This window comes from Marasmius oreades, chromosome 10, assembly GCF_018924745.1.
Source record: "Marasmius oreades isolate 03SP1 chromosome 10, whole genome shotgun sequence".
NCBI classification, from domain to species: Eukaryota; Fungi; Basidiomycota; class Agaricomycetes; order Agaricales; family Marasmiaceae; genus Marasmius; species Marasmius oreades.
The window spans coordinates 2,024,632-2,042,245 of NC_057332.1; the positions used below are offsets into that span (position 1 = coordinate 2,024,632).

General features: G+C 47.8%; 9 protein-coding genes across 11 annotated transcripts; 3 read left to right on the forward strand and 6 right to left on the reverse strand.

Annotated features, from left to right (window-relative positions):
• The first annotated feature begins 7 nt into the window (after positions 1 to 7).
• On the forward strand, positions 8 to 935 carry E1B28_002695 (uncharacterized protein). Its single transcript, XM_043159631.1, has 6 exons — positions 8 to 78; positions 134 to 173; positions 232 to 458; positions 513 to 617; positions 676 to 757; positions 810 to 935. The coding sequence occupies exons 1-6, from the start codon at positions 46 to 48 to the stop codon at positions 845 to 847; spliced, it is 525 nt and encodes a 174-aa protein (XP_043003234.1). The 5' UTR covers positions 8 to 45; the 3' UTR covers positions 848 to 935.
• On the reverse strand, positions 908 to 2,806 carry E1B28_002696 (uncharacterized protein; the record flags this gene model as incomplete). The annotated part of the gene is made up of 7 exons (XM_043159632.1): positions 2,747 to 2,806; positions 2,572 to 2,684; positions 2,398 to 2,515; positions 1,894 to 2,342; positions 1,463 to 1,830; positions 1,256 to 1,410; positions 908 to 1,200 (listed from the first exon to the last, which is right to left on the reverse strand). The coding sequence occupies exons 1-7, from the start codon at positions 2,778 to 2,780 to the stop codon at positions 908 to 910; spliced, it is 1,530 nt and encodes a 509-aa protein (XP_043003235.1). The 5' UTR covers positions 2,781 to 2,806.
• Positions 2,807 to 2,814: 8 nt separating this feature from the next.
• On the forward strand, positions 2,815 to 5,033 carry E1B28_002697 (uncharacterized protein). Of its 3 annotated transcripts, none has more exons than XM_043159634.1 (8): positions 2,815 to 3,159; positions 3,244 to 3,331; positions 3,391 to 3,617; positions 3,672 to 3,710; positions 3,765 to 3,815; positions 3,876 to 3,932; positions 3,988 to 4,099; positions 4,162 to 5,033. In XM_043159634.1, exons 1-8 carry the CDS (start codon positions 3,151 to 3,153, stop codon positions 4,983 to 4,985), a joined length of 1,407 nt encoding a protein of 468 aa, XP_043003237.1. In that variant the 5' UTR covers positions 2,815 to 3,150; the 3' UTR covers positions 4,986 to 5,033. The 3 variants fall into 3 exon arrangements, with proteins under 3 accessions (XP_043003237.1, XP_043003236.1, XP_043003238.1); XM_043159633.1 differs by having other exon boundaries at positions 2,815 to 3,155; XM_043159635.1 differs by having other exon boundaries at positions 2,815 to 3,331.
• A 937-nt stretch (positions 5,034 to 5,970) lies between these two features.
• Positions 5,971 to 6,855, reverse strand: E1B28_002698 (uncharacterized protein; the record flags this gene model as incomplete). The annotated part of the gene is made up of 3 exons (XM_043159636.1): positions 5,971 to 6,231; positions 6,289 to 6,636; positions 6,694 to 6,855. 3 exons carry the CDS (start codon positions 6,853 to 6,855, stop codon positions 5,971 to 5,973), a joined length of 771 nt encoding a protein of 256 aa, XP_043003239.1.
• A 3,146-nt stretch (positions 6,856 to 10,001) lies between these two features.
• Positions 10,002 to 10,922, reverse strand: E1B28_002699 (uncharacterized protein; the record flags this gene model as incomplete). The annotated part of the gene is made up of 3 exons (XM_043159637.1): positions 10,002 to 10,163; positions 10,220 to 10,702; positions 10,758 to 10,922. The coding sequence occupies 3 exons, from the start codon at positions 10,920 to 10,922 to the stop codon at positions 10,002 to 10,004; spliced, it is 810 nt and encodes a 269-aa protein (XP_043003240.1).
• A 1,713-nt stretch (positions 10,923 to 12,635) lies between these two features.
• On the reverse strand, positions 12,636 to 13,019 carry E1B28_002700 (uncharacterized protein; the record flags this gene model as incomplete). The annotated part of the gene is made up of 2 exons (XM_043159638.1): positions 12,636 to 12,844; positions 12,905 to 13,019. 2 exons carry the CDS (start codon positions 13,017 to 13,019, stop codon positions 12,636 to 12,638), a joined length of 324 nt encoding a protein of 107 aa, XP_043003241.1.
• Positions 13,020 to 13,122: 103 nt separating this feature from the next.
• Positions 13,123 to 13,907, reverse strand: E1B28_002701 (uncharacterized protein; the record flags this gene model as incomplete). The annotated part of the gene is made up of 3 exons (XM_043159639.1): positions 13,123 to 13,361; positions 13,423 to 13,592; positions 13,642 to 13,907. The coding sequence occupies 3 exons, from the start codon at positions 13,905 to 13,907 to the stop codon at positions 13,123 to 13,125; spliced, it is 675 nt and encodes a 224-aa protein (XP_043003242.1).
• Positions 13,908 to 13,974: 67 nt separating this feature from the next.
• E1B28_002702 (uncharacterized protein) lies at positions 13,975 to 14,756 on the reverse strand (the record flags this gene model as incomplete). The annotated part of the gene is made up of 6 exons (XM_043159640.1): positions 13,975 to 14,094; positions 14,155 to 14,240; positions 14,293 to 14,360; positions 14,415 to 14,452; positions 14,511 to 14,690; positions 14,745 to 14,756. 6 exons carry the CDS (start codon positions 14,754 to 14,756, stop codon positions 13,975 to 13,977), a joined length of 504 nt encoding a protein of 167 aa, XP_043003243.1.
• A 322-nt stretch (positions 14,757 to 15,078) lies between these two features.
• On the forward strand, positions 15,079 to 17,122 carry E1B28_002703 (uncharacterized protein). Its single transcript, XM_043159641.1, has 7 exons — positions 15,079 to 15,609; positions 15,665 to 15,753; positions 15,808 to 15,838; positions 15,911 to 16,182; positions 16,237 to 16,505; positions 16,562 to 16,871; positions 16,933 to 17,122. The coding sequence occupies exons 1-6, from the start codon at positions 15,429 to 15,431 to the stop codon at positions 16,827 to 16,829; spliced, it is 1,110 nt and encodes a 369-aa protein (XP_043003244.1). The 5' UTR covers positions 15,079 to 15,428; the 3' UTR covers positions 16,830 to 16,871; positions 16,933 to 17,122.
• The last annotated feature ends 492 nt before the right edge of the window (positions 17,123 to 17,614 follow it).

Sequence of the window (17,614 nt, forward strand, 5' to 3'; positions counted from 1 at the left end):
CTACATCCTCCATTCCGTGCAACTCTTATTGGATTTCTTTCAGACATGGCTGCTGCACGAACAGCTGCTGCAGCGGTGGTAAGCCCCATGAACAGCTACCAAAATTAATCTCAACTCATGGCTTTTTTACAAGGACTTCACCCGCATTTACACAACCCTAGGCCTCGGAAAGGGTTCGAATCTCCACCATTTTCTTTCCACTTCGTTTCTCACAACAACAAATCCCCACAGAAACCATCGCCGCCGTCCAAGCTTTCCGCAAGCGTCATAGCGAAGCCCAACGCATCCACGGTCAATATGCTTCCCAACCCACCACCCTCGACTTTGCTCGTTACCGCGAAACCTTGAAGAACAAGGCCATCGTTGACGAGGCTGAAAAACTCTTCAAGGATTTCAAGCCCGTCACATACGATGTCAGTGCACACGTCAAAGCTATCGAGTCGTTCGAGGCGATTGCTGTAAGTATCAAATTTTTATGATCTCTGACATAGAGGTTAACTAACGTCCTTCAGTTGGAGAACGCCAAGGAGACGGAGAAGAAGGTGGATGCTGAGATTGAACAGCTCAAGGCAACCCTCGCCAACATCGAAGAGGCGAGACCGTTTGACCAACTCAGTGTGCGTATCCCCTCTTCTCTAAAACTCTGATATGCCCCCCTCACGAAGAGTGCAACAGGCAAATGACGTTGGCGAAGCTCACCCTCGCATCATTGAGACCGTCGAGACAATGTTGAAAAAGGGCAAATGGAGTGTACCTGGTACGTTTCAGTTTTCTAACATAGGTATCAAGACACTCATGTTGTTATATAGGGTACAAGGAGAAGTTTGGAGACCTCAATGTCATGTAATTCATCCTTCAATTCGCATAGAAATACATCTGCCTCAGACTCATGAATCGGACGTCCCCACTAATCTATTCCCATTTCCTCATCTTCGTCACCCCCACTTTCTCTCCGTTTCGCAAAGAACCTTCGTCTGGAGGTATTGAATATCGGCACATACGTCCCTTTGTCAGGCACATATTCATGTGTATATTCGTTAGTTGATATGCTCATTATTCCACGGCGATTCGAGTTGGACACTACTGTCGGCATGCGCATAGCGCTGCGTGGATTATCCTCAGAGTCACTGCTGTTTAACGAAGAAGACGAATCGGATGCGTCGAACTGCGCTTGAAGCCTATATACATATCGTGCGTGTTCTATCACAAAAAGAACATTCAGAGGAGGCAACGGCAAAACCGCCAGGGAACTTACGAGCTAGTTTGCGATCAAGTTCGTCCATAGGTTCACCCTCCTCACTCTCGTGCAAATATAAGCCCGTATGTGTTCCGATGGAATCAGAGGGCACATAGTGCAACCCCACCGAAGGCGCACAAGGCAACTCGGATAACTGCTGCAGTACCAACGTCCTAAAAAGCGAAATAAATAAATAAATCAGAATCCTGAGAGTGCGAATCACACCTGATCTTGTCCAAATATCCATCCTTCACATTCATGTCCTCCATGTTGCTCCTCAACACTTCCAAACGATACCTTGGCCCAAACCACTCCAAGTACGGACTGTAAGGCAAGTTAAGGTCGATAGAGTCTTCAATCCCCAATGCGCATGCAGTTTCATACGTCCAAGCCCTAGCAACGTTCTTCACAGTATACCCTCCTCCACCAAGTAAGATGAGTGGAACGTTCTGGTCACGGAAATACTGAACACATCTCGCATGACCTTCCATCGACAGATTAAGCCCCCCAAGTTTATCTCCCGAAAGGGAATCAGCACCGCATTGGAGTACCACAGCAGAAGGGCGGAAGACGTCAAGGATCTTATCCATAACCTGAGAGAAAAAGTGGAAAATGAGGAAACCAGCTTCACATAAAGAAGAAATGCAGTTACTCGCTGGAATATAAACACCCAAAAACGACTCGTCCGTAATTCCATCCCGAAACGGCACATTCACAGCATACCCTCTTCCCCGACCCGTACCCTTATCATCCAAAGACCCACTTCCCGGAAAGAAGTCTCCAAAACGGTGCAGAGAGCACGTCATAACACGGTCAGTGGTATAAAACGCCTCCTCCACACCATCTCCATGATGGCAGTCAATATCGACATAAAGGACACGAGGATACGTCCGGAGGAGTTCGAGTATGCATAGAACTATGTCGTTGACATAACAGAAACCTGAAGCTTCACTCTTCTTCGCGTGGTGAAGCCCGCCAGCCCAATTAATAGCAATATCCGTTGCTCCAGATGATATCCGTTGCGCAGCTGCGATAGAACCACCAGCCGAGATCGAGCAGAATTCGAAAAGGCCCTCGAAAGCAGGGTTATCCTCTCCAACCAAAACTATGTCGTTCGTGACTCTCTTTTTTTTAAAAATTGATTAGAAAGATTTACTCACAACGAGTACCACGATATGTGAGCTCCTCAACTGTCTCTGGGGTGACTCTCTCCAGAAACTGAATGTACTCGTCTGTATGAAATGAAGTCATCTTTTCCGGGTTTGAGCGACTTGGTCTCTGTCCTCGAATGAATAAGACACAGAAAAGGGAGCCCAGGGCTTAAAAAGACACACGATAACATGCATCTTGTCCAGCATATCGTAGGCAGATATGAGGTCGTGAGCCAATTTCATTCTGTGCGGCTTCATGGTGTGTCCCAAACCGTAGGTATACGAGCCAACATCACCTTGGAATATGAGAATTATACCAGTCAATTTTATCGAATGTGAAATTGAAGCAAAAACTCACTATCGTAGTAATAAGATACGCGTCGACGGGACATGGTTGAGTGCAAGCTATGCGGCGCTTAGTCAACTCCATCTTTCCTCTTTTTTCGACGTCGTCATCGACGATGGCAGACGCGTCCACCCGTCGTCTCTGTGGCCAAATCATCTCAACTCATTTCGGTCCTCTCACCGCAAAGGTAGCAGAAACCCTATTGACCAGAGGCCGTCTCACATTCCCAACCGTGGTTCGATTCTCTCAACTAAAACCACGAACCGTACGAACCTCTATCCTAACATTAATCCAACACAACTGTCTATGGCACGCTACAGACGACACCGACGAGGTTCTAGAATTCAACACAGAAGAATGTCTGAATCGGTTAAGCTTTGGTTTCTACGCCTATCAAGCTCAACTACTTTTTGGTGATGCGGTATGTGAGTCAACTTATTTTTTTCATACGGGCTGCAAAACAAACCCCACCCGCATCTCATTTTTTTTTGCTTTCGCAATTGTTTTAGGCTTCTGAGATTATTCAACTCGTACTGGATCATGGTAAACTTCGACCACCCGATATAATGTCCAACTTGGTTCACGATTCACGAAAAGGTTAGTCAAAAAGCAATTTTCTTACCATGGTTGAATTTCTCATATCCCATTATTATCAGGGAATGCGGTCTTCGCACAAGCGCTACACACCCTTGTCTCCAAACGCTATCTCAAACCTTCCACCACACTTTCACATATCTCGCCACGAGACAAGCGTATCAAGTACGAGGCCGACGAACGCGCGAAGCTCACTGGTCTTCCGACTCCTAAGCAGTTACGCGAAGTCAAAGTGGTGGCATATTCCAGACTAAAACGTGAAGAGGAGGAGGCGGAGAAAGTTGGCCTGGTATGTCTTCGTCTTCACTATCCGTTTTCGTCAACTGAGTCCATCCATGGTCAGAAAAGAAAAGCACCAGACACTATACCCAAACCAAAAAAGGTGATTCGAAGGCCTAAGCACCTTACTCAACCTTCCTCTAATTCGATTTTCCAGCGAAAATCAACATCAGCGATTAACAAGACAGTGGATGAAACGGTAGTCGATGTGCGTGCCCTCCTCTCCTTTCAAAAATGGCTGTCTTGCCCAACACTATCAACTTTCCAGGAATCAGTCTATTTTCGCGTCAACTACGATCGGTTCAACATCCATCTCCGGAACTCTGTGAGTTCAAAACTGACCATCATTTCCCCGGTTCTCCTCTCACAACCGTCCCTAGCTAATCGAACGAGCTGCCAGAGAACGCTTCAACGATGGTGCAGCCTTAACGATACGTGCAGCTCTAGAACTTACCCTACCCAACCAAATGAGTTTGGCGGACGTCAGATCAGGTCAGGGGATTAGCTCTACACCGTTTTTCCTACGCCCAATAACTCAAACCTTTCAATCTTAGATCCAATATCAATCTCCAACATCATCCAACACCTCAACTCACCCGAAAACGAAGCCACGCTCATCTCCGGACTGGTTCATTCTTCAAAACGACCTTCACCCGCAGCGTGTATCAAAGAATACATCGGAATGCTCGCATCAGCTGATAACCCGACACCCGAAGGGAAAGCATCTGCTTTCCTCACTTTCACCTTAGGCGGCGGCGGCAGCAGCGTTGGAGGCAGCACCAGCCACAACCACAAAATCCAAGTCGACTTCGAAACCCTCACCCGCCGACTCCGTCTACGTCTCCTGGAAGACATCACTCTCGAAAAACACGGTCCCCCAGGCCTCCGCATTCTCCGTCTTCTCCTCTCCCTCCCTGGCTCTCAACCGAAACTAGACGAAAAACAGATCGCTAAAAACGTGATGATGGTAGCGAAAGACGTACGGTCTTTCCTTACTGCGCTTTCGGCAGATGGGATAGTGAGTATAGCTGAAGTACCCAAGACGGCAGATCGGAATCCGACGAGGATGTTTTATTTGTGGTATGTGGATGTTGAGAGAGCTTTGACAGGGGTTTTACATGGGTTGTATAAGACGTTGTATAATATTTCGGCGAGGAGGCAGGCAGAGAGGGAGGATCCGATGGTGGTTGCGGTGTTGGAGAAGAGAGAACGAAGTGATGTGAAGGAAGATGAGGGGCTGTTGAGTGCGATGGAGAAGGATACGATCAGGTTGTGGGAAGATACGGAAGAGAGGCTAGGGGTGCTGGAGGGGAGAATTCAGGAATGCGTGTTCATTGTAAGAGAACTGGGGAAAGTAGGAGGTATTTCTGACGAATAATGTAGGTTGTCACTTATGTAGCTCAACGTCGCTTCATATCTTTAGCCGATCGAGTTCGTGATTGTTGAGTTATTAATTAATACATGGGTATTGTGGAATGTACCTCTACCACTCTCCATCCCTTTCCATTCTGTTCATTCTCGAATCCTTTCCAGTCCTTCATAACCCCGGCGTGTCGTAGAAAAATGGAAATAAGTACAGGAGATGTCAGTTTGGATGAAGACGTACATCGTTTGCTTTATGATTGCGAAGAGGGAATGCAACGCGTATGGAGGAAAATCAGTAACATTCAAGTGAGAGTAAAATAGAAGCAGACCAACCTCTTTCACTCCGCCAGAAAAACTTCTCTTGATAGACCTGCAGATTCAAACGATGGCATATAAAAATGTTAGTCCAAGAATAAATTGAGAGAAGAGCTGGGAATCTCACCGGCACGACCCGTGTCACTGTCAGACCGCAAGTGGGCCAACTTGCAGTCTGACAGTGACCCCCGACCCATCTCGGGGTCATGGCACGAATGCCATGACAAAGACAACACTCACCTTGGAGCAAAGACTCACTATGGCGATTATCGAAGGTCGAATGTCGAAGTCGAAGTCGAAAGGCGATCGTGGAAGGTCGAAGTCGAACGTCGAACGGCGATTGGCGATTGGCGATTGTCGGTGATCTCACTCACTCACTCACACTCACACTGTAGCAAAGGCACTCACCTGGGATGGCAAACAATTCCAACTACCAGGACCTTAAAGGGTGAAAGTATCAGTATATAGAATCGAATGCAACCCGAGAAGAAAAAACATACCTTGAAGCGGAGTGCTTGAAGCGAACCACATTTAAAGCGGTACGGAAGATCTAAACTTCAGCGGGGAGAGGGGGGGCACGATGACATGCGCCGCCCCTCCAATTCTCTTGTACACGAACCAGCATGCACAAAGTGAACTGGACGGGAAAAGTGATGGGAGGACTCACCTCTGGCGACCACCGCTTAGAACTTCCACCACGCCTTGCCGTCGTTGCACTTGAACTTTCTCACCTTCTCGCTCTTCACCTGCATGCCCCCCATTTTCCACCACGCCTTGCCGTTTCTCGCCTTCTCGCTCTTCACCTGGACGCCCTCCATTTTCCACCACGCTTCACCGTCATTGCACTTGAACTTTCTGGTCGTCTCGCTCTTTACCTGCGCGCCCTGCGAAGCAGCGGCACCGGTCCACCACGCCTCACCTTTCTCCGACTTCCTGTATTCAGTCTGGAGGGCCAATATGAATTAGTATGCGATCGGCAAAGGATTGTGATGACAACTTACCGCCCTGCTCTCGGCTGCGAGAGACTCGATCAACTTGCTCCATCCATTTGAGAGCATAAGCGATTCGCCTTGGTCCTCATCTACTAAACGAACGCTCAGAGGAACTTTGGGAAATTGGTCAAGAATGGAGCTCAAGCTATCATCCTCGGACTCGCTCTTCGGTACAGCTGGGAACTGATCGAGGATCGATGAGAGGCAGTCGACATCCTCTTCGTCGTCGTCATCGTACTCGCTGTCGCTATCAGAATCAATTTCGCTGAAAACATTGTTGTCAGAATCGGAGTCGGATTCGCTGTCCACAAAGTCAAACTCGTCGTCGTAGACGTAGTCATCATTGAGGTAGGTCATCTGAGACAATGTTCAGGTCAACATTGAACGAGGAGGATGAGGAGGACGAAGACTTACCACGGCACCCTCTTCGTCTGGGGTGGTGATCATGAGGATCGGGGTAAGCTCTTCCTTGAAATAGGCGAGGCTAGAATAGGAGGTTAGTGGTACCGCGACCTCATCGACAACGGCGGTGAGACGGAAAAGGGAACAGTTGTAGCTGGGGCTAGCAGAAAGCATGATGGTAATAGGTAGGTAGGGTGGGTAGGGCAGGTGGGTTATAGCGCGAAAATGCAAAGATATGCTAGGGGGTTGTACAGAAGTACGAAGTATCAAGCTAAGATGCAAGAAACTTGGGGAAAAGGGGCCATTCCAGAGGGCAGGTTGATATAGGCTGGAAGTCATTTGGCTTTGTTTGGTCTATTAGGAATCCTGCGCACAGACTACCTTATAAGGAGTCATCCATAGTCTCAGTTATTCCGCCGACAGAGAGGGAAAGAGGAAAGAGGATGGCGAGATGGAAGTTGAGAGCAGGACGCGTCCCGAGACGCGTAAACAGCCGTAAATCAAATCATATGAGCTGTGTGGCGTCGCTGCCGTCATGTGTCCAAGCGTAGCGAAGGCCAAGCGCTATACGTCACTGACGCCCGCATGTGGGAAAGCGGTGACCGAACGACTTTGTTTCTTTTTTCTTTTTGTTTTCTGCAGATTAACGTGTTACAAGCAGTCTGGTGCTAAGACACACGGGTGTGCTCCTGGAGCAACACCAGTCCAACCCCTTTCCTTCCTTCTCTGCCCAGATCATTGGTGAGCGCCTGAACTCTTTGTTGTGTAGCTGGTGTTATAGGTGTAACGACTTTGTTTCCTTTTCTTCATTGAGGTTTACAACAGTCAATTTGCACTACTGATATCTCTCGAAGGATTCTCTTAGACAGCGGCGACAAGTTCTACGTCGCAATCGACAACAATCATTCAAAGCAACGCGTTGCAGCACCACGCTTCAGAAATTCAAAGACCTCCCTGCTCTGGTTATTTCTATTGTCCAACAATCGGGAATCGAGAGAGAATTGGCTCAACCTTCACAGAAAGACAAAAACAAAAAGAGCCCGAAACTCTGGGTTGCACTCGACCCAGACAGGGGTTAATTCCAGAAATGCATCGTTCGAAATCCAAAAGAGAGTTGAACGTTGAAGCATGATGCGTTGCACAGAAGATAGGAAGATGAAAAACAAAACAAGGAGACCAAAGAAGCTGGCCAAAGAGGAGACAGGAAGCGACAGAGAAACAAAAGAGGCACTTCGTATCTGCTGCTTCGAATGCAGTCGGTGTAGTTGGGTCTGATGATCCGCTCTGACTCTCTGAGGACGAAGTTGTTTCCAGACGAATGTTCTGTAAAGATTCAAGAACATGTCGAGAGGGACATCATGCAAGCCTGCATATTCCAGACTAAAAAGAGGAGAGGATGCGGAGAAAGTTGGCCTGGTACGTCTTCGTCTTCACTGTCCATTTTCGTCAACTGAGTCCATCCATGGTCAGAAAAGAAAAGCACCAGACACTATATCCAAACCAACAAAGGTGATCTGACGGCCTAAGCACCTTACTCAACCTTCCTCTAATCCGATTTTCCCGCGAAAATCAACGTCAGCGAACAACAAAACAGTGGATGAAACGGTAGTCGATGTGCGTGCCGTCCTTTCAAAAACGACTGTCTTTCCCAACAATAACAACTTTTCAGGAATCAGTCTATTTCGCGTCAACTACGATCGGTTCAACATTCATCTCCGGAACTCTGTGAATTCAAAACTGACCATCAACCCCGGTTCCCCTCTCACAACCTTCCCCAGCTAATGGAGTGAGCCAGAGAACGCTTCAACGACGGTGCAGCTCTAGAACCTACCCTACCCAACCAAACGAGTTTGGCGGACGTCAGATCAGGTCAGGGGCTAGCTCTACGCCGTTTCCCTATACCCGATAACTCAAGCCTTCCATCTTAGATCCAATATCAATCTCCAAAGTCATCCTACACCTCAACTCACCCGAAAACGAAGCCACGCTCATCTCCGGGCTGGTTCATTCTTCAAAACGACCTTCACCCGCAACGTGTATCAAAGAATACATCGGAATGCTCGCATCAGCTGACAACCCCACACCCGAAGTCAAAGCATCTGCTTTCCTCACTTTCACCTTAGGCGGCGGCGGTGTCGGTAGTACCAGCACAAGTAGGCACCAGCCACAACCACAAAATCCAAGTGAACTTCGAAACCGTCACCCGCCTCCTCGAAGACATCGCTCTTGAAAAACACGGTTCCCCCCGGCCTCCACATTCTCCGTCTTCTCCGGCTCCCAACCGAAACTAGACAGGAATGTGTGTTTATTGTAAGAGAACTGGGGGAAGTAGGAGGTATTTCCGACAAATAATGTAGGTTATCACTTATGTAGCTCAGTGTCGCTTCATATTTTTACCCGAACGAGTTCGTGATTGTTGTGTTAATTAATACACGGGTATTGTGGAATGTACCTCTACCATGACTAACTCTCACCCCTTTCCATTCTGCTCATTCTCGAATCCTTCATAACTCCGGCGTGTCCTAGAAAAATGGAAATAAGTACAGGAGATATCATTTTGGATGAAGGCGTACATCGTTTGCTTTATGATTGCAAAGAGGGAATGCAACGCGCATGGAGGAAAATCAGTAACATTCAAGTGAGAGTAAAGTAGAAGAAGACCAACCTCTTTCATTCCACCAGAAAAACTTCTCTTGATAGACCTGTAGATTCAAACGATGGCATATAAAAATGTTAGCCCAAGAGTAAATACAGGGAAATGCTGGAAATCTCACCGGCACGACCCGTGTCACTGCCAGACCGCAAGTGGGCCAACTTGCGGTCTGACAGTGACCCCCGACCCATCTCGGGGTCATGGCACGAATGCCATGACAAAGACAACACTCAACTTGGAGCAAAGACTCACTATGGCGGTTAGGGTCGAATGTCGAAGTCGAATGGCGATCGTGGAAGGTCGAAGTCGAGTCGAACGGCGGATGGCGAATGTCGATTGTCGATTGTCGGGCGATCACACTCACACTCACACTGTAGTAAAGGCACTCACTCACCTGGGATGGTAGATAACTTTGAAATTACCAGGATCTTGTACGAAAGATAGTATCAGTATATAGAATCGAATGCGACCCGAGAAGAAAAAACATACCTTGAAGCGGAATGCTTAAAGCGAAGCACGCTTAAAACGGTACCGAAGATCTAAACTTCAGCGGGAAAGGGGGGCACGATGACATGCGCCGCCCTTCCAGCTCTCTTGCACACGAACCAGCATGCACAAAGAGAACTAGACGGGGAAGTGATGGGTCGACTCACCTCTGGAGACCACCCTAGACCTTCCACCACGCCTCGTCTTCGTTGCACTTGGATGTTCTCGCCTTCTCGCTCTTCACCTCCGTTTTCCACCACGATTCACCGGCATTACACTTGAACATTCTCGGGTCCTCACGCTTCACCTGCGCGCCGCCTTTCTTGGACTTTCTATATCCGGTCTGGAGGCCAGTATTAATTGGTATTGGATCGACAAAGGATTGCGATGACAACTTACCGCCTTGCTCTCGGCTCCGAGAGATTCAGTGAATGCGGTCCACCCCTTTGAAACCATAAGCGAATCGCCGAATTCCTCATCTAATAAACGAGTGTTCAGAGCTGCGGGAAATTGATCAAGAATGGCGTCGAGGCTCAGACTATCGTCCGCCGACTCGTTCTTCGGTAGAGCGGGGAACTGATCGAGAATTGGTGCGAACTCGTCTTCGTCCTCTTCTTCGATGTCAGCTTCGGAGGAGTTGAAGAACTGGTCGACAATGAAGTTCATGTCCACGGAGTCCTCTTCTTCGATGTCGGCTTCATAGGAGTTGAAGAACTTGTCGACAATGGAGTTGATGTCCAAGGAGTCCTCATCGCACTCGCTGTCCCTGTCGGTGTCAGAATCAATTTCGCTGAAAACATTGTTGTCGGAATCGGAGTCGGATTCACTGTCCACAAAGTCAAACTCGTCGTCGTAGACGTAGTCATCATTGAGGTAGGTCATCTGGGAATGTTCATGTCAACATTAAATGAGGTCGACGAAGAGGTCGAAGACTTACCACGGCACCCTCTTCGTCTGGGGTGGTGATCATGAGGATCGGAACATTGAGTGTAAGCTCTTCCTTGATGTAGGTGACACTAGAATAGGAGGTTAGTGGTACCGCGACCTCATCGACAACGTCGTTGAGACGGAAAAGGGAGCAGTTAGGGCTAGTAGAAAGCATGATGGTAGACAGGTAGGGTAGGTAGGGCAGGTGGGTTAAAGCGCGAAAGTGCAAAGATATGCTAGGGTTGTACAGAAGTACGAAGTATCAAGCTAAGATGCAAGAAACTTGGGGAAAAGGGGCCATTCCAGAGGGCAGGTTGATATAGGCTGGAAGTCATTTGGCTTTGTTTGGTCTATTAGGAATCATGCGCACAGACCATCTAACGAGTCATCCATGGTCTCAGTTATTCCGCCGACAGAGAAGGAAAGAGGAAAGAGGATGGCGAGATGGAAGTTGAGAGCAGGACGCGTCCCGAGACGCGTCAACAGCCGTAAATCAAATCATATGAGTTGTGTGGCGTCGCTGCCGTCATGTGTCCAAGCGTAGCGAAGGCCAAGCCCTACACGTCACTGACGCCCACATGTGGGAAGCGTGACCGAACGACTTTGTTTCCTTTTCTTCATCGAGGTTTACCACAGCCAATTTGCACCACCGATCTCTCGAAGGATTCTCTTAGACAGCGGCGATAAGCTCTCCGCCGCAATCGACAGCAGTCATTCAAAGCAACGCGTTGCAGCACCAGTGACCACGCTTCAGAAATTCAAAGACCTCCCTGCTCTGGTTATTTCTATTACGGTCAGCTCATACTACATATACGTTACGGGCTCAACTTTCACAGAAAGACAAAAAAAGAGCCCGAAACTCTGGGTTGCATTCGACAGAGACAGCGGTTAATTCCAGAAATGGATCGTCCGAAATCCAAAAGAGAGTTGAACGTTGAAGCATGATGTGGTTGCACAGAAGATAGGAATATGAAAACAAAACAAGGAGACCAAAGAAGTGGGCCAAAGAGGAGACAGGAAGCGACGGAGAAAGTTGGAAAACAGTGGTGAAAAGGAGGTGAGTGAAAAGTTTCATAGTCTGAATCGCCACCATGACTGAGAGGAATTCAAAGTGCCGCCTGTACAGTTATCGATTCTGGAACTCCGGTTTTAACTCCTGATACCTGTGAACGTTTGTACGTTAGGTTCGATATTGGTGGCTCAGATGTGACCGCCGTTTCGTTCGTCTCCAGCTCACTCATACACGACTCCAGTCCCCTATAGACTCAAAGTCGTGCAACCTGCGTATAGTCCCGTTAGCCACCGACTATTCAACTCCATGATGAGGAAAGGCGAGTTACGGATCTTCCGTTTCTCATATATATACACATATAATCTGATTCGTTGCCCTTCTTCCTTCCTTTCAGACGCATCTTCACTTTTTTATTCCATCCCTGGCACACCCATCTCGGCTGGACTTACGTTCGCCTTGACGTGTCGTAGGTTTACTACCTAAATCTTCAAAAACGTTCCGCCGAAGGCGTAGAATGGTTATGTCATATGTCAAATGAACAGAGTGTCTTTCTGTGGTGAACGATAAATACACGATACATGCATACACTGCAAACAAGGAAAGATGTACTGTCAGAGACAGAGACACCGACAACGGCGGTCCTATCAAGGACTCCGAATCGAAAACCGAGTGGAAGAAAGTCAACGCGTCGGAGGAACAGTGAAAGGTGTATGAACCTTGAAAGGGAGGGCGAACGCCGACGTTGTCGATTCATAATCCCCGATGAAGTCAAGGACGCCTTCATTGAATCCGTCTACATGAGGAAACCAATGTTCATCGGGGGGGGAATGGAACCCAAAAAAAACAAAAGTCGCAACCATGTATTAAAATGACTCTTCAGTGACGACGGACGAGTTCATCTTTAGGACTGTTTGCTCCCGAATCCACCTCCATATCCGTGCTCGCGGTCACAAAATCGTCAGCCACGAAGGTTCCGGGGTCATCCAGCGATTCCATTGACAGGTTGTAAGGGGATGTCGGCAAATCTACATCCATGGCTCCCTCGTCGCTATTACGGGCCGTCACCATAGTATGAAATGGCACATCTGAAGGATTAAAAAAACAGTTATTCCAATTGATACCAAAACATTGAAGGGGTTACATACCTGTACCTTCAGAGAGAGCCTCGAAAGGCGCTACCTGACCATCCATGTAATCGGGTGGCACAAAGAACACGCAAAATCGGTTGTCGAGGGGTCGAAACCTTTCGCCTCCTGCCATGCCCAGATGAGGTCGTACGTGTCAGCACTCCAGCTCCGATATAGACCCCAAGCGTCCGGAATAAAGGAAGGAAGCCCCAACGATACACGTTGACTCTCTGGCATCACCGTTTTCCATCAGGATCGGAGGACCAATAGTACAGATCCTTTCCTAACATCCAAGTAATCACGTAAGGAGAATTGTCGGCAGTTTGAGGTGGCGGGAGTACGAAGAGGTAAGACTGAGTTTCGAAGGCATTGAGAACCATATCGGAGGCAACGCCAGTAAACTCATCAGCGTCACCTTTGTGGGCAAACGTCTTGGGATCGATTATGAGTGTCAACCGCATCGACACAAACAACGCTATCAAAGTAAGAGATTAATTCAACTGAACGAAATCAGAGAGTCGGTATGATATACACACTACAGTCTGACCATTCATGCCTTGGTATATTCATTGTGCTGAAAATGCTGCATGATTGGGAAAGCCAACCTGTACGCACAAGGTGATATGGAAACCCTCTATCCATCTCGTAGATGAACGAGACAAAGTCCCCGTGCACGAGCTGGCGAGTATTGGATTTTACAGATAACCTAGAGATAGTAATCAAGTATATCTTCGAAAGATAATCAAATGGCATACCGTGTCCTCCCATCTTCCAAGGTAGTCGGTTCGAAAGGGTTTTCGACAAGAATGGATTGGAACAGAAAATGAGTCCAACAGGACCAAGATTGAAAGTTCGCAATAGGTCGTCCAGATGAACAAAGCCAGACTTGATTGTTTGGAGGGATGGTCACTTTTGCTTGATACGAAAGGTGACCGATGGCTGTTATATCAAGACGGGACACAAAAAAATCGTCTGAAGAATATTTGATAAGGTACTCGAGGAGACAATTAACGTTGTACATGTCAGAGTGGAGAACTGGCATGTCGGAGCAGCTTCCAAGTTGCCAACCACCATATACAGCAAAATATTCAGTCGGAGGTCCCCGACGGCGGAACGAGATCCTTCCATTCCCTCGGTTGAATCCAAACATTATCGCAATAATACCTGTCCATCTCGGTGTGGTAGCATTTATGTATACTTTCCACTGCCTATCACCACGGTGTCTCGCGATTAGAATGTATGATAAACTTCATGAACGCAAAACGTACGATGATGGCTTGCAAAGCAAAGTAGCATCGCAGAGCGATAGAGGATTCACGGTGCCGTTGCAAAACATGATGTACCGGAACGAGTTCTATGTTGAAAGAATGTCAGAAACAGATTTGAGGGCTTAATATGACAGTCACCTTCGTGGAAGAGGACCATAGGAATATCAGAGTCATTGAATCCCCGAAGCTGCATTACATGGGCATTTCTAATCGTCTGTGGTTAATATTGGCTAGCTGCAGGACGAGGAGATGATGCGCACCTGATGCGAGAAAATGCGAGGCAATCCTGTTTAAAGAACTGGGCATTCAAGAAGGTGAGACATCCATCTTCGATTAATGGTGTAGTGGATGATAACCTTCTGTGGGTCGCTTCCAGTATATGTGACGCATAGGAATGGAGAGGACTCCTTCATCCCTTCGACGAGACAAGCCAGATGCGCTACTCGATTCGCTCTTGGCGCGTGGTATCTTCCTAGCGGCTGTTCCACCGCAAAGGTTTTGATGATCTTTATATTTCCTGCCGGAACACAGGCATACTACAACATTTATGAGCGGAACGAAGCCACTCGAATGCTCGAAAAGATACGCACCTCTCGATACATCTTCTCTTTCCATTCCTCTCCCACTGGAAGGACTGGTACAAGTTGACGTTGGTGCTGTAGGTAGTACGTGTTAATTTACTGGTTTCCCTGAATGTTGTTGAGCGTTGCGCTTCCGAATTGGTTGGAATACGAGTGATTGAACATGTCCTAAGTGGTAAAACTGCTACTGGTGCCCTGAATCAACTCAAAAGCTGCCCCTGGAAACGTTATAAGTAGAACAGGAAGTCAAGACTCAAATGTAGAAAATGAAAATGACCCCATGATAACTTACCTGAGGGAAACCCACACTTCTCACTCGAGAAAACCTTCAACGTCCTCCCTTGCCCTTCCAAAACAGCTGTTGTATTGACTTTGCAACCCCAATGGCGTTTCAGGTGCGGAAAGTTATGGCACTATCGGAGGTGTATTGTTGACTTAGAGACGCTTTAGGTTTCTCCGACCAACCACCGCCAAAGCACCTCCACCAGTCCCTCGCATGTGATGCATACTCTATCTCGAGCGGTCCGCAGACCTTCAAGGCATCGGTAAACAGGTATTCGGATTCCGCTCAGGTGCTCAACCAGATGGAACTGCCGTTATCATCGCCAAGGCTTTTTAGCCCTACAGTACAGCTACTGCTTCTTCCACGACCAACGCTTGCGTCTGAACGTTTAGAACGGGCGAATAGAATTCATGGTCAAAACCGCCTTTTTTCTACTCTTTGGGTGGGCCGCCAGCGCGAGTTCAGGGCCGTCGATAACACCCTCTTCGTCTCCCACCATCCCATGCTCCTTCAACATCAAAAACTTCAAATACGACCTTTGTCCTCTGCTCGGCTCGCATGTTCGAAATCTGAAGTTGACCATATCAGAAGGTGAGCGCTTGAGTTACCACCAACAATATCCATCCCTGACCAACGAGCATCCTAGATACTCCACCCACCTTGACAAGAAAAATGTACCAAATATCACTTGAAGGAGCATTAACACGAGATGGGACGCTACCTGCAGAACTACAGGTACGAATCAACTCCTACTTACCATCATCCGCAGTTTCTTCAACTTTCACGTAGTGTCCTGGCGGAACATGGATATGTCTAATCGGTCAGTGGTGGTCAAAATATCACTCATGAAAATTGAAAATTGAAACGTCAACTTACGAACCCGTCCTTCCAGTCACCAACACACGTCCAAACCACGACTCCGAACCCACTCGAATCCTTCAAGTCGTTCCGATCGCGGCCGTCAACCAACGAACGGGACCACTCACACCCAAATTCAAGCTCCTCCGCACCGATAACGATACCGATAACGATAACAAGTCCACCCCACGTTCGATATCTCTACGAATGTCTCTCAACGGTGGAATCTACACCGGCCAGAAACAGAAAGCTGTTTTCGTATTCGAGTGCGATCGGTCGCGTGAGAGGGCAGAAAGGACAAGCGGGGTGAGTTCCTCAATCGTTTACTTACGTTTACGTTATCCTTTCACTGCTCAACAGATACCCTCAACACCCAAGTTTTCCTGGTCATTCAACGGAACCCACACTTTCAATTGGAAATCTGTATACGCATGCCCGGATACCCTCGTTTCACCACATCCCCCGGCCCCGGGGAACGACCATGAAACAGACACAGACAAAGATGATGGTGATGTCGACCCCCCAGTAGACCCGGACACGGAAGCGGAAGCGGAAGAACCAATAGATCTCGATTATACATCCCCGCGTTCCGCCCTTGGGCCTTATTCTCTCCTCTGGATTCCTTTATTGTAAGTTGCATATGTATAACCCCCATTCTTTGAACTGACAACGAATATCCTCTTAGGCTACTCGTCCTCTACATAGCTTCCAAAAAGCTCATCCCTCCGGCTACGCGCCGCCTTTGTTCATCCGCACGATGGAGATTGGGGCGCTATCGGTTTCTGGTGGGGAGTGACCCCGGAACCGGAACCGGATTGCCTTCAGATGAAGATGGACCGAGGGGGTACGAAGTCAACCCGGATCTCTATGCTTACGGTGTCGTTGACGGTGAAGAGATACCTTTATCACCGAGTCCTAGGAAAGATACATTTGGATATGGTGTTTTGAGGTAGAATTACTTAGTAGATATGCTCTACCGAAAGGTGGAGTGATGAGTAAGTACTTCAGATATTATGGGGAATTGCAAATTACCGTTAACAATCTTGCGTTTACAAGCGAATGTCCAGAGACCGTTAACTCATGTAGACCTAGAGCTTATGAATGAACCCACTGGTGGTCTCTTAACTTCTCGCGCAAAAGAGAAGCCTTTGACACACGTACGACGCCAGCAGGATTTGAACCTGCGCCCTCAAAGAGGAACAGATATTGATAGTCCATCTAATGCATGAAATTCAAATCTGTCGCCGTAACCACTTGGCTATAGCGCCTTGATTTATTTGAAGACCGAATACGAGTCGGGAAGCGTACCATCGGAGTAAGTAGTGTAGGACATGGTAAACTTCCACACGGGTACTTTTAGCGATTGATGGAAATGTTGATCCCTGCACGTACGTGGTACATACTGCCCCACTTTGACTCAGACCGAATAGTAGTCTCATCCTCGCGATCCTTGCGCAAAGTGTAATCACTTCCCAACAACATTCCAGCTCGAGTTCCGAAAACTAGCATGAAGTATACAAGTATACGAGCTCTCGTTTCCTAGGTTGCAGTCGTGGATCACTCAGTTGAAGTAGGTGGTGCTCAATTTGGGTCGTTTTATGTACACCATATAGGATCGGAGAGTCGGCCAAAATAAGACCCTTTTTTGGTACATCCCGGATCGGAGAGTCCAGGGTATATGCCCCTCCTATGGTCGGTCTTGGTGACCACATCTAAGCGTGACGCGTGTTTGTTTCTA